Source organism: Henckelia pumila, chromosome 4 (assembly GCF_033568475.1).
Source record: "Henckelia pumila isolate YLH828 chromosome 4, ASM3356847v2, whole genome shotgun sequence".
Lineage (NCBI taxonomy): Eukaryota > Viridiplantae > Streptophyta > Magnoliopsida > Lamiales > Gesneriaceae > Henckelia > Henckelia pumila.
Window position 1 is genome coordinate 53,376,659 of NC_133123.1, and position 14,753 is coordinate 53,391,411.

At 42.7% G+C, this 14,753-nt stretch overlaps 1 protein-coding gene across 1 annotated transcript in view; it reads left to right on the top strand.

Moving 5' to 3' along the window:
- Positions 1 to 2,300: 2,300 nt before the first annotated feature.
- LOC140861016 (uncharacterized) overlaps positions 2,301 to 14,753 on the top strand; it is a 35,908-nt gene continuing 23,455 nt past the window's right edge. The window contains exons 1-2 of the mRNA XM_073264017.1: positions 2,301 to 2,343; positions 9,872 to 10,188. Of these exons, the coding sequence (XP_073120118.1) occupies positions 2,301 to 2,343; positions 9,872 to 10,188 (360 nt within the window). The remainder of the gene's footprint in view (positions 2,344 to 9,871; positions 10,189 to 14,753) is intronic.

Below are 14,753 nucleotides of genomic sequence, written 5' to 3' on the forward strand. Positions count from 1 at the left end.
GAATACATTGCAGCATCAACTGCTGCTAAAGAGGCCGTTTGGATAAGGAATTTTGTCCAAGAGTTGGGCGTAATTCCTGAAGCTGTTGGTCCAGTTCCGGTGTACTGCGACAACACTGGTGCCATTTCTCAGGCAAAGGAACCAAGGTCTCATCAAAGATCCAAACACGTACTGAGGAAATACCACATCATCCGGGAGATTGTGGAAAGAGGAGACATCACTGTCGAGAGAGTGGCCTCTACAGACAATATCGCTGATCCACTTACTAAGCCCTTGTCAGGACCATTGTTTGACAAACATCGCGAAGCAATGGGATTACGTAGTATGACTAGTTGGCTTTAGGGCAAGTGGGAGATTGAAAGAGTGGGTGCCCGGTTAGCCAACTTGTGACTAAGGGCTTTTATGACTCTATATATAAACAATCTTTGTTTAATATAATTTACATTCATTAATGGCATTTTTTTGTCTTTCTTCATATTGTTATATTGTGATATACTATTCTTGTTTTGATAAAGACCTTGAATATACTATAGTGTAAGTAAGATGAGATAGTGAATAAAGAGAGATCACTATTATGAAACACATCTTATAGTCACTGTATATTCTAAATAGTTCCTAGTCAATTGAGCCGTCCGCTAATAAGGATAAAGATTGCTCGAGATTGAGACTAGCATTTGTGATGCCAAGTACCACGTTTCATTGATAATGGACATGGAGATGTTCAAAGCATTCAAATGGATATTCATATGATGAATGATCGAACTACCCTATTCGGACTTTCCAAGTGGTTATTATTATTTGAGTGGATAAGTCCACGGTTTTGGTTGTACATCAGTAGTCCTTACTACTTGAAACATCATTGAGACTCTATATGCTAGTACTGTATTTTGACTCGTTTACCGACTCTATGGGGGTCATCAGGTGTCGGGATTGGGTATAGTTACGACACATATAGGAGTCGATGCTTTGTTGTGAAGGATTCACCACACGCTTGCGAGTGTGGATATCCTATGCGATCTGAGGAGATATTAGTGTGACAAATCTCTGGCCAGAGTACTCGATGTGATTTAGGTCATGCGATGTCACTATTTTATCTTCAAGATGCATTGCATAGTTATCGAATCTCGAACGACTCTCGATGTACCAATGGTTGTTGATTCGATCGGGATATATGGATGAAGGGACTGTACTGTACGCTAACCAAAACTTACTGGTTCTTGCAGGCACTATCAATGATACCTAGGGAATCATGGGGCGATGTTGCTAGACGCTCTTACCATGATTCATTGGGCAAGTCAGAAATCGTTGTTTCGAGTCACAAGGAGTTGTGAGCCCACGGCTAGCTGTATCCCTGAACCATTGAGGGTCACACAAGTAATGGATTACTAAACCCCGTTGAGATAGTTAAATTTAAAGAGTTAAATTTAATGGAAGAGAAGTTGGACTTCTTAACTAAAGAGAGTGGAATTTCCGAAAATGACATAGGAATGGACATTTTTGGAAATCACTGAATTCGGATTCAGAAAAATTATCTTGACTTTAAAAGGTGGCAGAAATGGTTTCTGTGCACATTGGTGAAATCGGTTTATCAATCGGAGTCATGATGAATTTTATATTAATTTCTATAATAACAGACTTGGCTTGTTGGGCTTAAGTTATGGATTATGGGCCCTAAGGAGTTAGAGTCCTAATATAATTATAACTTAATATAGTCTAAAAATTATCTATAAATATAGGTGTAGTGTTTGAAAATTGCATGCATTCCATCCTTGAAATTTTTGAAAAAACACTTATAATATTCTAAGGGAATTTCGAATTCTCTATTCTCCTTTTTGAGAAAATTCGGTCTGTGATTTTTCTGAAAAGTAACTTTTTGAATTAAAAGATCAAATCTGTTTATTCTCTACGATAAACATGTGATTGATTTCTAGTGCAATCAATCAGAGGGTTTCTGTTTTCTATTCGTGGACCTAATTTCGGAGATTGATCGAGCGAGTCATCGGTTCCCGGGATTTACAACAAGAGCAGATTAAATCTGTTGGAGTCCATAATCAAGCCTTAGCTTGAAGAGGTAAAAATATTTAATTGTGAATTTATATTTTTACTTGCAAGATTTTAATCGTTTGGATTTGATACCCATGATATGGAATCGTTCCATATCGAAAAATAAAATTTTAAACTTCCGCTGCTCCGGGTATCACAACCGTGTGATCAGAGAACGCGTGTTCCAACAGAAGCCAAGGCACATAGCTCCTAATTGTCCACAACACAGGACGTCGACTCAGGGGAGAGTCTTTGTGATGCAGGCCGCGGAGGCTGATCCTGATACCACGCTCATCACAGGTAATATTTAGAGCTTTTGATTAAGGGTAATTTAATTGATTTGTAGATGCAATTTTTTTATTATGAGCCTTGCTTATTGGGAATGTGAACTTATTAGGTAGCATGCTTCGTATTAGTTGTGGTATGTTAGCATGATTAATTCTGTATTTTGGAATTTGATGAATTAGAATGAACCAAAGTAGAACTAGTCTTGTTTGTGTAGTAGCCCGTGCCCGAAATCAGTGACTAAGTATTAATCAATTCATTAATCCTACTAGTTAAGAGTAAACGTGATTAAGGGTACTCTTAATGGGTTAACGGAGTTCGGAATTGGATTCAGAACACTTGGAAATGGTTTAAGGGTCATTGAGTTCGGAGGCTCCGAAGTCAAGGTTCGGATGGTCCGAAGTCAGGGTTCGGACGATCCGAAGAGTGGTTCGGACGCTCCGAACGTGCTGCCGACAGTCTTCATGGATGACGTCATCATGCTGACGTAAGAAATGACGTAATATCGGGTTCGGAAGACCCGAACGTGTTCGAACGACCCGAAGTCCAGTTCGGATGATCCGAACTCCGTCTATAAATAGGGGGTGCCGAGCTCATTTTTGAAGTGCACCAGTTCCTCTCTTCTCTCTCTCGATCCCTTAGCCTTCTAACTCAGATCTAGGGAATTCTAGGCATCCCGTGGGGAATCCGGAAGTGGCATAGCGATCCAAACATCGTAGCGGAGCTGTGGACTAGTTTTGAGGCACTCGACATCAAAGGGCTAACGACGGACGAAGGTATAGCTTTTGCTTCCTATAAATATTTAGGAGTATGCAATAGCTTAGTTAAGGCTTTTAGAGCACTTTAATGATAGTAGTATCATTTGGCAGTGTATAGCAGACTATAGGCGTGGACCTAGAGTTGGTAGAGCTTGCACTGATTTGAGGTACGAAAGTATTGTTCGAGATAACCTGACTGAGTATGCATGTATTATGTGACTGCATGATTTATATGTCATTGATTTATGCTGCATTCATTTGCATACTGAGCTATCTCCTTCGAGATGTCTGTTAGTAGGGTTTTTCCCTATCCTGTTAGTGGTTGGACTTCCATCAATTTGGGTCCAGCATATCCACTGGTATTATGGTATGGGAGCCACCTCCTGAAGAGATGGCACAGCGTGCTACATACTAGGGCCCGATTTGTCTCTGTTATCTGATCCTTGACCTCGAGTTTATAGGGAGTTCACTTTGCATGCATGTATACTCATACTCTTGTACTGAGCGTTTTATGCTCACATCTCGTACTCTGTGTTTCTGGACACCCTATTCCATGGGGCAGGTTTTCAATTGGACGAGGCCGGTGGTTCCAAGAGGGGCTAGACAGTGGTTGGCCAGCTGGAGCTTCATCTAGGTTTATTTCTGTTGTTATTTGGATTAATACAAATGTTCGATCCGGTTATATAATATTTGGGTATTTACAGATTCCTTGCCTTGGGATTGTAATTTTAGTAATGTTTCTGCAGTTTTTTCTGATATCTGTTTATTAAGTTATTTGCATGCCTAAGTTCTATTTAGTAGGTGATCCAGGTAAGGGTCACTACATTTATGGTATCAGAGCATGCATAGTATTCTTGGGATTTAGACTCTGCATAAGGTAATCGTGAGGTGCTTTTGTTGATGGCGAACTACGATGACCAGAGTAGCCATGGTAGTGGAGGTGGACGCTGGGGAGATGACGATCGTGAGCGACGTCGGGACCGTCATCATCGTCGTCTTGATGAGGATCGTTTCACTGTACGGTGATTTCTGCAGATGGGTCCTAAGCCCCTTGTTGGAGGTGAGTCTCCGGAGGATGCGGAGAACTGGTTAGACCGTATAGAGACGACTTTTCAGACTTACCACTGCACCGAGGTGCAGAAGATGGAGACCCTTGGCTATCTTCTGGATAGGCGAGCCTGTAGGTGGTGGAGGTTTACTTTTGCACCCTTTATTGCGGCGAGAGGAGTGGCCACCTGGGCCGAGTTCCGAACAGCTTTTCAGAAGCTGTATTTTCCTCCTGCACTCCGTCAGTCGAAGACAGGTGAGCTACTGAGTCTGTGATAGGGAGCCATGTCTATTGATGAGTATCAGCAGAAGTTCTTTGATCTGCTATCCTATTGCCCCGAGATTGCCGACAGCTCTGGGATGAAGTATAATCTGTTCCTTCAGGGCCTTAACCCTGAGATCCATGACCATGTGGCGGTTGGCGACGACATGTCCTACGAGGGTTTGGTGAGCCGTTGTCACCAGGTGGAGGACAGTATTCGGCGGAATAGGTCTTTCCCTCAGTCGAGGCCTGCTAGTTCTTTGGGTCCCCATTCCCAATCTTTCAAGAAGTCTAGATCTACTTCTTCCTCTGGGTCTGGAGGTGTTGTCCATTTCGGTAAGAAGGACAAGTGTGATCACTGTGGCAAGAACCATCCATCCGACCGTTGCCGCAGAGCTTCTGGAGCTTGTTTCCGTTGTGGAGAGACTGGTCATATCCGGAGGGATTGTCCACTATCTGGGGGAGATGGTTCTGGTTCTGGTTCAGGATCTGGTTCTCAGGCTACCGTTCAGTAGAGGACGCAGGGACAGCCTGCTGGGAGTTCTCATTTGAGGCCACAAGCTTCTGTCCAGGTGTTTGCCTTGAGACATGATCAGGCAGTGGAGGAAAATGAGAAAGTCATCGCAGGTACATTTCTACTTTATGGTATACCTGCTCTTGTACTTATTGACACTGGTGCATCTCATTCCTTCATTTCTGCACGTTTGGTTAAGAGGCATAAGTTACCATGCATTGCACTAGATGTAGTAATGTCTGTTTCTACTCCGATGGGCCAATCTGCTTTGGCTAAGCGTCTAGTGATGGGTTGCCCTTTAGAGTTTGAGGGGAATATTCTGTTAGCGAATCTCATGGTCCTGGCGATGGACGACTTTGATTGCATTCTAGGAATAGATATGTTGACTGCCTATCAAGCTTCAGTGGACTACTATCAGAGATTAGTACGCTTTCATTCGGAGGGGAGTGAGAGCTGGTTTTTCTATGGTGAGGGAACGCGACCCCCGATGCCTTTGGTATCAGCTTTGAGAGCCTGTCGAGCTCTAGAGTCTGGCGGGGAAGGCTACCTTATCTATGCAGTTGATTTGTCCTTTGAGAGCATTGGGTTAGAGAGTATTCCTGTTGTGGATGAATTTCCAGATGTATTTCCTGATGAGATTCTGGGTTTTCCTCCTGCTAGGGAAGTCGAGTTTGGCATAGAGTTGATGCCGGGTACTTCACCTATTTCTCGAGCACCGTATCATCTGGCTCTGTCAGAGATGCGTGAATTGAAGAATCAGCTACAGGATCTTTTGGACAAGGGGTACATTCGTCCTAGTGTATCTTCTTGGGGAGCTCCTGTTCTTTTTGTGAAGAAAAAGGATTGGTCTATGCGGTTGTGCATTGACTATCGGCAGCTGAATCGAGTCACTATGAAGAACTAGTAACCGTTGCCTCATATTGATGACTTGTTTGATCAGCTGTAGGGCACGTCAGTTTACTCCAAGATTGACTTGAGATCTGGGTTATCATTAGTTGAGAGTCCGTGATCAGGACGTAGCAAAGACTGCATTCCGTACTCGTTATGGGCATTACGAGTTCCTAGTGATGCCATTTGGTTTGACTAATGCGCCGGCTATATTCATGGATCTGATGAACAATGTCTTCAAGGAGTATTTGGACAAGTTTGTCGTGGTCTTCATTGACGACATCATGGTGTATTTGCGTAATACGGAAGAGCATGTTTCTCACTTGCGGTTGGTACTGCAGACTCTTCGAGATGAGCAGTTGTACGCCAAGCTAAGCAAGTGTGAGTTCTGGATGGATGAGTGGTTTTTCTTGGCCATATCATATCCAGGGAAGGAATTTCTGTTGATCCAAGCAAGATTGAGGCGGTGCTTAATTGGTCGCGTCCAACGACAGTTGCTGAGATCCGTAGTTTTCTGGGTCTAGCAGGGTATTATCGTCGCTTCATTCTGAACTTCTCTCAGCTAGCTCGACCTTTGATGCAGCTTACCCGCAAGGGTGTGGATTTCGAGTGGTCCTCCGTGTGTGAGGAGAACTTCTGTGAGCTTCGACGGCAGTTGACTTCTGCGCCGGTGTTGGCATTACCATCAGGATCTGGAGGGTATGTAGTATACACTGATGCTTCCCTTCAGGGGTTAGGTTGTGTCCTGACTCAGAATGGGCATGTGATCGCATACGCCTCTAGACAGCTGAAGCTTCACGAGGACAACTACCCAGTCCATGATTTGGAGTTAGCAGCCATTGTGTTCGCTTTGAAGATCTGGCGTCATTATCTGTATGGCGAGAAATTTGAGATCTTCACCGACCATAAGAGTCTCAAGTATTTGTTCACTTAGGCGGAGTTGAACATGAGGCAGAGACGTTGGATGGACTTTCTTAAGGACTATGATTGCGAGATTAAGTACCATCCGGGAGCTGCTAATCTCTCCGCTGATGCTTTGAGTCGCAAGGTGCGACTATCCGCACTTCAGACTTGTTCGATGTCTAGTGCGATCAGTGACTGTTGTACTTCAGGTTATACCTTCAATCATAAGAAAGGTATGCAGAGTATCCAGATGTTTGCGATACTATCTGAGCCAGCTTTGTATTCACGGATCCGAGATGCTCAGATGTCTGATTCGAAGACCCAGCATTTAGCTCGTCTAGCTAACGAGGGTAGCTCGTCTGGATTTCATTATCAGTCAGATGACTTTCTGTGTTTGTCTGGTAGGCTTGTGATTTGCTGGATGAAGAGTTGCGAGAGGAGATTTTGTCTCAGGCACATCGCACTAAGTTGAGTATTCATCTTGAGAGCAACAAGATGTACAAGGATCTACGTACTCGTTTCTGGTGGAAGGGAATGAAACGCAGTGTTTATCAGTTTTTTTCGAGATGTTTGGTGTGTCAATAGGTCAAGGCAGAGCACCGACGACCTGGAGGATTGCTTCACTGTCTGCCTATTCCTGAATGGAAATGGGAGTTTATCACAATGGGCTTTGTGACCCATTTGTCGGTATCCTCGAGGAACTATGATGCTCTAGGTTGCCTATAGCCGGGAGTACAATGTGGATCGTATGGCTTGGTTGTACATTCAGGAGATCATTCGACTTCATGGAGTGCCTGTGAGCATTGTCAGCGATCGAGACCCCAGGTTCACTTCTAGATTCTGGGGGAGTGTTCAGCGTGCGATGGGTACTACTCTCAGTTTGAGTACTGCCTATCATCCGGAGACTGATGGTCAGTCAAAGTGCACTATCCGTACTTTGGAGGATATGCTTAGAGCGTGCGTCATGGATTTTGATTCAGCCTGGCAGGATCATTTGCCATTGATCAAGTTCGCGTACAACAACAGCTATCATACTAGTATTGGGATGACACCTTTTGAGGCGTTGTACGGGTGACGTTGTTGTACTCCACTCTTCTGGGAAGAAGTGGGGGAGAGACAGGCTGAGGGACCAGAGTTTATTCAACAGGCAATAGACATTGTTGATCAGATCAAGAAATGTATTAAGACTGCACAGGATCGTCAGGCCAGCTATGCTAATACCAAGCGTAGGCCTTTGCAGTTCGATGTTGGGGAGAAAGTGTTTCTGAGAGTGTTACCTTTCCGCAAGATTCTCAGATTTGGCCTTAAGGGCAAGTTGTCTCCCAGGTTTATCGGTCCGTTTGAGATTTTGGAGAGCATTGGCGATTTGGCTTATCGACTAGCCTTGCCACCATATCTTTCCAGTATTCACGACGTGTTCCACGTATCTCTGTTGCAACGGTATGTGGTGGATGAGTCTCATATTCTGCAGCGGTCTGAGGTTCAGGTAATCAAGGATTTGACTTATGCTGAGAAACCTATTCGTATCCTGGATTATAAGGATAAGGTTTTGCGGAACAAAGTCATTCCTTTGGTTTTAGTTCAGTGGCAGCGCCGAGGCACTGAGGAAGCTACTTGGGAGCTTGAGGACAGGACGCGTGAAGGTCATCCTGAGTTGTTTTGATTTCATTCTTTAAGTTGTATTTAGTTGCAAACTCTGTAAACGTTTGATTTGAATAAAGAATGTTTCTGATTTTTGTATTACATTCAGTACTTAAGATCTGTTTTCGAGGAAGAAACATCTTAAGTGGGGGAGAATGTAGTAGCCCGTGCCCGAATCAGTGATTAAGTATTAATCAATTCATTAATCCTACTAGTTAAGAGTAAACGTGATTAAGGGAACTCTTAATGGGTTAACGGAGTCCGGAATTGGATTCAAAACACTTGGAAATGGTTTGAGGGTCATCGAGTTCGGAGGCTCCAAAGTCAAGGTTCGAATGGTCCGAAGTCAGGGTTCGGACGATCCGAAGAGTGGTTCGGACGCTTCGAACGTGCTGCCGACAGTCGTCATGGATGATGTCATTATGATGAAGTAAGCAATGATGTAATATCGGGTTCGGACGATCCGAACTCCGTCTATAAATAGGGGGTGCCGAGCTCATTTTTGAAGTGCACCAGTTCCTCTCTTCTCTCTCTCGATCCCTTAGCCTTCTAACTCAGATCTAGGGAATTCTAGGCGTCCCGTGGGGAATCCAGAAGTGGCATAGCGATCCGGACGTTGTAGCGGAGCTGTGGCCTAGTTTTGAGGCACTCGACATCAAAGGGCTAACGACGGACGAAGGTACAGCTTTTGCTTCCTATAAATATTTATGAGTATGCAATAGATTAGTTAAGGCTTTTAGAGCACTTTAATGATAGTAGTATCATTTGGCAGTGTAGAGCAGACTATAGGCCTGGACCTAGAGTTGGTAGAGCTTGCACTGATTTGAGGTACGAAAGTACTGTTCGAGATAACTTGACTGAGTATGCATGTATTATGTGACTGCATGGTTTATATGTCATTGATTTATGCTGCATTCATTTGCATACTGAGCTATCTCCTTCGAGATGTCTATTAGTAGGGTTTTTCCCTATCCTGTTAGTGGTTGGACTTCCATCGATTTGGGTCCGGCGTATCCACTGGTATTATGGTATGGGAGGCACCTCCTGAAGCGACGGCACATCGTGCTACATACCAGGGCCCGGTCTGTCTTTGTTATCTGATCCTTGACCTCGAGTTTATAGGGAGTTTACTTTGCATGCATGTATACTCATACTCTTGTACTGAGCGTTTTATGCTCACATCTCGTACTCTGTGTTTCTGGACACTCTATTCCATGGGGCAGGTTTGTGATTGGACGAGGCGGGTGGTTCCAATAGGGGCTAGACAGTGGTTGGCCAGCTGGAGCTTCGTCTAGGTTTATTTTTGTTGTTATTTGGATTAATACAGTTGTTCGATCTGGTTATATAATATTTGGGTATTTACAGATTCCTTGCCTTGGGATTGTAATTTTAGTAATGTTTTCGCAGTTTATTCTGATATCTGTTTATTAAGTTATTTGCATGCCTAAGTTCTGTTTAGTAGGTGATCCAGGTAAGGGTCACTACAGTTTTTTTCCAATCTTTCCGTGGTTGTAATCACCTTTAATGCAGGTAGAATATTAGTAGCCGGTGTGGCCACTAGAGCCTTGTTAGACTCAGGGGCTACGCATTCTTTTATTTCGGAGGCTTTTACCCACAAGCGGGGTATTGAGTGTGAAGAGTTGTTTGGTGGATTCACAGTGACCATCCCATCAGGGGAAGAGCTTTCCACAAGGAATATAGTGAAGAATCTTGAGCTTTTGTTGCAAGGGCAACCAGTGAGTTCAGATATGATAGTGTTTCCCATGCCTGAGTTCGACATGATTCTAGGGATGGACTGGATGACGAAGAATGCTATGGTGATTGAATTCCAGCAGAGATCAGTGATGGTCAGACCGGAGGGAGAAGAACCGTTTTGGTTTGATACTACTAGGGGTTCGAGGAGGACTCAGATTATGTGAGGACCTCGGTTCTAATCATCTAATCAAATATAAATCATACAATAAACAACAATAAAGCCAGACAATTTTTTTTTATACAACAAGTTCTAAAAGTTATTCAAATTCTAAACCGACGCCTCACGTCTATCGTTCGATCTCAAGATAACCATGCCGACTCTGATTAGCTCCTGCCCCACCTATTGCCAAGTACACATACAAAACAGGACAACAACCGGATAACTTCAGTGAGAATAAAATCCCAGTACAAATGACGTAAACATGAAATATCAAATACGTATATCAAAATCATGATATAACAGATATATTCTTCAACAATAATGCAAAATTGAAATGCATGTCTTTAAATCCGGGATTATCAAATCGGATAATCAAAAGGTAATTCAGTTCTTCAATTCTTCATTTGGGATCCCGAGGATAAAATATCACAACAATCACACCGACTTCCCCTTTTGAGGTGGACGATGTATACTTCAATCCTCTAGACTCTGGAGCATTAAATAGAGAGTAGATCGACCACTGTAGTAAATCTCATACCAGTACCACTCGACTATAATCCCCAGAACGTCTAATTCAAATCTGAGCAACTCAGCCCTCTCAAAAATTAAGGAATCAAGCTCAATATGAATGCATATGACATAAATGCAATTAAATCAAATAAAAATAACAATCTCTTCATTCAGACATCAAAATATCGTAGATGTCATCTCATTCAATTCATATATTCAAACTCCTGAATATAATATTTAAAATCATTGAAGTATTTCAAATAAGCAACCTCATGCTTTTTAAATCGAATATATGCATCACTTACTTCAAACAATTTCAGATAGACAGACTCATTTCTTTCAAATAATATCGAAAATCAATTAATCATCTAAATTGGCGGCGACGATGAACTTTCCGGGCTCCGATTGTAGTGACCCTTACCCGGATCACCTACTAACAGAATTTAGGCATGCAATTAACTTAATTAAACAGATATCAGAATAAAACTGCGGAAACCATAAACATTATACAATCCCAAGTAAAGGAATCTGTAATTTATCCAATTAATATACAACCAAATCGAATAGCTGTATCAACCTCAAAACAACAGAAATAAAACCTAGACGAAGCTCCAGCTGGTCAACCACTGACTAGCCCCTCTTGGATCCACCCGCCTCGTCCAATCGCAAACCTGCCCCATGGAATAGGGTGTCCAGAAACACAGAGTACGAGACGTGAACATAAAATGCTTAGTACGAGAGTATGAGTATACATGCATGCAAAGTGAACTCCCTAAAAAATCAAGATCAAGGATCAGATAACAGAGACAGACCGGGCCCTGGTGTGTAGCACGCTGTGGCGTCGCTTCAGGAGGTGGCTCCCATACCATAATACAAGTGGATATGCCAGACCCAAATCGATGGAAGTCCAACCACTAACAGGATAGGGAAAAACCCTACTAACAGACATCTCGAAGGAGATAGCTCAGTATGCAAATGAATGCAGCATAAATCAATGACATATAAACCATGCAGTCACATAATACATGCATACTCAGTCAGGATTGTTGAAAAAAAACTGGCGGTCAGATCAATCACAATTGATACCCGGTGCAGCGGAAGTTTAAAATTTTTATCATGGAACAATTCCATGGTGTGGGTATCAATCATTCAACGATTAAATTATTGTGTGTGTAAAATTCAAATAACAATTAATTAAATTTTACCTTCAATCTCGAATCGAGATTAATGGACACCACACAGATTTCTCTGCGCTTCTTGTATCTCCCAGGAACTGATGAACTCCTTCAATCAGGTCCACGAATGGGGTTTAAATCCCTCTGATAGATTGCACTAGAAAATATATCAGAAGTTTTTCTGCGAAGAGATTAAACGAATCTGATTCGTTATTCCTGACTGCAATTCAAAAATCACAGACCGGAATTTTCTCTGACAGAGTTAAAGGGGGGCGGCCGAAAACTTGAGAGGAGGCTAGGGTTTATTTTCGAAAATCCTGTCTCTCAATAATGACCTGTTGTGTGTAATTTCTGTACTGCAATAACTTATTTATAATGCAGGCCACTAACACCTTAGGGCCCATTAGTCATAAGCTAGGGCCCGACAAGCAAAGCCCGCACGTTCAGAAATTAATATAAAATTCATCGTGACTCCGATCGATGAACCAATTTCACCAATGTGCACAGAAACCATTTCTGCACATTTTAAAGTCAAAATAAATTTTCCTGAATCCGAATTCAGTGGTTTCCAAAAATGTCCATCCCTATGTCATTTTAGGAAATCCTACTCCCTAACTCTTATTTAAGAAGTCCAACTCCTTAGTTCATTAAATTTAACTCTTTAAATTTAACTATCTCAACGGGGATTAAAACTCCATTACACTGTGTGACCCTCAATGGTTCAGGGATACAGCTAGCCGTGGGCTCACAACTCCTTGTGACTCGGAACAACACTTTCCGACTTGCCCAACGAATCAAGGTAAAGCGCCTAGCAACATCGCCCCATGATTCCCTAGGTATCACTGATAGTGCCTACAAGAACCAGTAGATTTTGGTTAGCGTACAGTACGGTCCCTTCATCCATATATCCCGATCGAATCAACAACCATTGGTATATCGAGAGTCGCTCAAGATTCGATAACTATGCAATACATCTTGAAGATCAAATTAGTGACATCGCATGTGCTACTAAGAAACCATTTCTTAAATCACATCAAGTACTCTGGCCAGAGATTTGTCACACTAATATCTCCTCAGATCGCATAGGATATCCACACTCGCAAGTATGTGGTGAATCCTTGACAAAAATGCATTGACTCCTATATGTGTCGTAACTGTACCCAATCTCGACACCTGATGACCCCCATAGAGTCGGTAAACGAGTCAAAGCACAGCACTAGCATATAGAGTCTCCATGATGTTTCAAGTCGTAAGGACTAATGGTGTACAACCAAAACCGCGGACTTTATCCACTCGATAAGTGATAACCACTTGGAAAGTCCGGATAGGGTAGTTCGATTATTCATCCTATGAATATCCATTTGCATGCTTCGAACATCTCCATGTTCCCTACCAATGAAACGTGGTACTCCGCATCGCAAATGCTAGTCTCAAACTCGAGCGATCCTTATCCTTATTATCGGACGGCTCAATCGACTAGGAACGGTTTTTAGAATATACAGTGACTATAAGATGTATTTCATGATAGACATCTCCATGTTCTACCACATCTTACATACACTATAGTATATTCAAGGTCTTTATCAAAACAACAATAGTATATCACAATATAACAATATGAAGTAATATAAAGTCATTGCCATAAAAGTGTAAATAATATTAAACAAAAGATTGTTTATACAAAGAGTCATCAAAGCCCATAGCCACACAGTTGGCTCACTGGGCACCCACTCTTACAATCTCCCACTTGCCCTATAGCCAACTAGTCATACTACGTAGACCCATTGCTTCGCGATGTTTGTCAAACAATGGTCCTGGCAAAGGCTTAGTAAGCGGATCAGCGATATTGTCTGCAGAGGCCACTCGTTCGACAATGATGTCTCCTCTTTCCACAATCTCCCGGATTATGTGGTATTTCCTCAGTACGTGTTTGGATCTTTGATGAGACCTTGGTTCCTTTGCTTGAGCAACGGCACCCGTGTTGTCACAGTACACCGGGACTGGACCAACAAATTCAGGAATGATGCCCAACTCTTGGACGAACTTCCTCATCCAAACGGCCTCTTTAGCAGCAGCTGATGCTGCAATGTATTCAGCCTCAGTGGTGGAATCCGCTGTGGTGTCCTACTTGGAACTCTTCCAAGAGACAGCACCGCCATTGAGCATGAACACAAATCCAGAGGTTGACTTCGAGTCATCCATATCACTTTGGAAGCTAGAGTCGGTATAGCCTTCCAATTTGAGTTCTCGTCCTCCATAAACCATGAACATATTCTTAGTCCTTCGCAAGTACTTAAGAATGTCCTTCACGGCTTTCCAATGCATTTGACCAGGATTAGACTGATATCTGCTCGTGACACTCAGAGCAAATGCTACATCCGGTCTGGTAGATATCATCCCATACATGATACTACCTATAGCTGACGCATATGGTACATGTGTCATATTCTCTATCTCTTCATCAGTCTTGGGACACATAGACTTGGATAGAGAAACTCCATGACACATGGGTAGATGTCCTCTTTTGGACCCATCCATTGAAAACCGTTTCAATATGGTATCGATGTAGGTTGATTGAGTGAGTCCTATCATTCTCTTAGACCTATCTCTATAGATCTGTATCCCAAGAATGTAGGATGCCTCTCCCAAATCCTTCATCGAAAATCTACCTGATAACCATATCTTTGTTGACTGCAACATCCCTACATCATTCCCAATGAGTAGGATGTCATCAACATAAAGTACTAAGAATGTCACCGCATCCTTAACTACTTTCTTGTACACGCAAGGTTCCTCCGGGTTCTTGATGAAA